The 2,402-nt window shown below is 33.1% G+C and overlaps 1 protein-coding gene across 1 annotated transcript in view; it reads left to right on the forward strand.

Annotated features, from left to right (window-relative positions):
* Positions 1–553: 553 nt before the first annotated feature.
* The window catches only part of LOC105272977 (uncharacterized), a gene marked incomplete at its 3' end in the record, with an annotated part of 5,521 nt that continues 3,672 nt past the window's right edge, over positions 554–2,402 (forward strand). Inside the window, 3 exon segments of the mRNA XM_011315209.1 lie at positions 554–639; positions 950–963; positions 1,077–1,353. Coding sequence (XP_011313511.1) covers positions 954–963; positions 1,077–1,353 — 287 coding nt within the window. The 5' untranslated portion in view covers positions 554–639; positions 950–953.

Genomic DNA, 2,402 nt, shown 5'->3' on the forward strand with positions numbered 1-2,402 from the left:
ATGAGTCCATGCCTAGATAATTTTCTTCCAGAGCATTTTTTTGGATCACAATGCTCAAGGTCCCACATGGCAACTGGGAAAGAAACTGGTGACTCCTCTTTCTCTAGAAAGAAACCCCTGTCATCACTTTTTTCCATTGACCTCTCAACATCATTGAAATATTGCTCTCACCTTCTTCAACCTCTTCATCTTGATCAGACATATCCCTCTGCTGCCGATACCTTTCCTCTTTTCCCACAACTTGTCGCTTCCTCCTCTCATGCATTTTCCCTTTACTCTTCTTTTTAGTCGACATTTGGGATCAATTTTGTGAGCAATTAATAATGTCAATATTGTCAATATTCACGGAGTTAGAATGAGGTTAGTCATGGGAATGCGAGACTAACGAGTTTTTCGTAGAAAACGTAAATGACAGCGATGGCGCTACGTCGCACAAAACTGTGTCAAACTACGATTCATTCACAGCTGATCTACCAATTGATTGCACAATTTCGTTAGTGTGGTTCCTACACAAATACTTTGTTATGTTTTTCTATTCTTGAAGATATTTTTTCATTCGGTTACTGACGATGCCACTGGGCAGACAAATCAACCAAAACCTACCAAATTGATTAATAACGAGATAGAAGTAACTAAACAGTAAGTGTCATTGAAATTAATCACCAAGTTTAATGGTCATCACCATTCACGTGTACTTTCAATTACAAAAATTATTTTTCATCGTAGAATCGACCAGAGAATATGTGATCTAAAAAGAATTCTAAATGATTCCAAAAAATTTCAGTTATGAAGGTTTTAACTAAAAATTTTTATCCTATACACTATTTATAAATAATTGCAAAGTGAAGACTTAATTACGTGCTGTGTATGTCACTATTGTTATTATCTGGTTGCAAATTTTTTTATTTTTAAATTCTTTATAAAAATGTTTATTTGTTTACGCCGCGAGGATAATGGATCCAGGTACAAGCATAATTTCCTTGATGATCAATAGTTAAAAAAAAATTCCAGGGACAGTTTCTGGATATTTCATTCCTTAATTTTTAATGTTTATTTATTTTGGGGGAATATCGAAGAAAATATAGGTAAAGAGGCATTTTTGCGAGTAGCTGAGTGGGTGAATAAAATTCGCAAGATGAAACGCCGAGGACCAATTCAGCAGTGGGTTAACTCAATTGGGACCCCAACAAAACCAATTGATATACAAATACATTGTGATAACCATGACCTAACTCCACCACCAACGCCAGAACATTCCAAAGATTCCATGTACAGCAATCATCCAGCCATGACTGTCTCAGCACAAATATCCGTACCTGGATCCTCAGCAATAACAATTCCAAATAGCCTAAGGTATTCTTCCACATCATCTTACAATTGCAATATAGTATTCAACACAACAACTAATTATAAACAATTTTATTTGTGCTAATTGAGTTCACCAATTTTCTGCAAATATTATTTTTTAATGTTGAAGAAAAATTCTATAATTTTTTTCAATTGATACCAGAACACATGGCATTTACTTTTCTGATATTTATGAAGAAATTATCGCGGTAGTCTCGACAGAAATAAAATAAAAAACTCCTCCCTATACACGGGCTTTCGGAAGGTTTATGTTCAAATTGATGATTCATCTGTCTGAACACTATAAAAACTAAATAAAAATATACGAGAATGTGCTAAGCATGCAGATTCATAAAATAAGGAAATATATTAATGACTTTCGTTTCTAAATAATCAATGTGAGCTCGTGGATTAAGATTTTTATTAAGACAATAGCTTGATTTTTTAGTTAAAAAAAGTATTTGTTTATGAACAGTTACGATTTTCGATAAACGTTTTTAAGGATTGGTAGGAGAATGTCAGTCGGAGAATTCCATATCGCGGGATTGCATGACCGCTCTCACTTGAAAAAAAACCGTCTCGATATATGAAGGTCTACTAGCCAAGATTCGATTTTTTTCACTAGGAAAAGAGTATATTTTGAAACATATATCAAGATGTCACTTAAACTCGCCCAATTTACGGTAATAAATAAATATTTTTTATAAATTTAGAGAATATGTGAAATTATTCCTAGTAATATACAAAAATTTGTGTAATTAAAAAAAAATTGTGCATAAAATTGCTGGTCTATTGGATATTTAAAAGAATCTCTTATATTGAATCTTCTGCACGAAATTATTTTAGGTTTATTTCTGATATGTCAAGGTGTTACAGAATTGGTTGTAGATAAATTGTGTGTTAAGAATTTGGAAAGACTTTGTTGTAGCTTCCGACGGTTGAAAATAGTAACTTTCATAATCGAGAGTGAAAACAATCCGACATTGCCTACGTGACAGATTTCCGATTACTCAAATCGTTGAGAAACACGAACGTCTTGATTATTTCTTCTCTCG

The sequence above is a fragment of the Fopius arisanus genome, unplaced genomic scaffold (genome assembly GCF_000806365.1).
Source record: "Fopius arisanus strain USDA-PBARC FA_bdor unplaced genomic scaffold, ASM80636v1 scaffold00542, whole genome shotgun sequence".
Lineage (NCBI taxonomy): Eukaryota > Metazoa > Arthropoda > Insecta > Hymenoptera > Braconidae > Fopius > Fopius arisanus.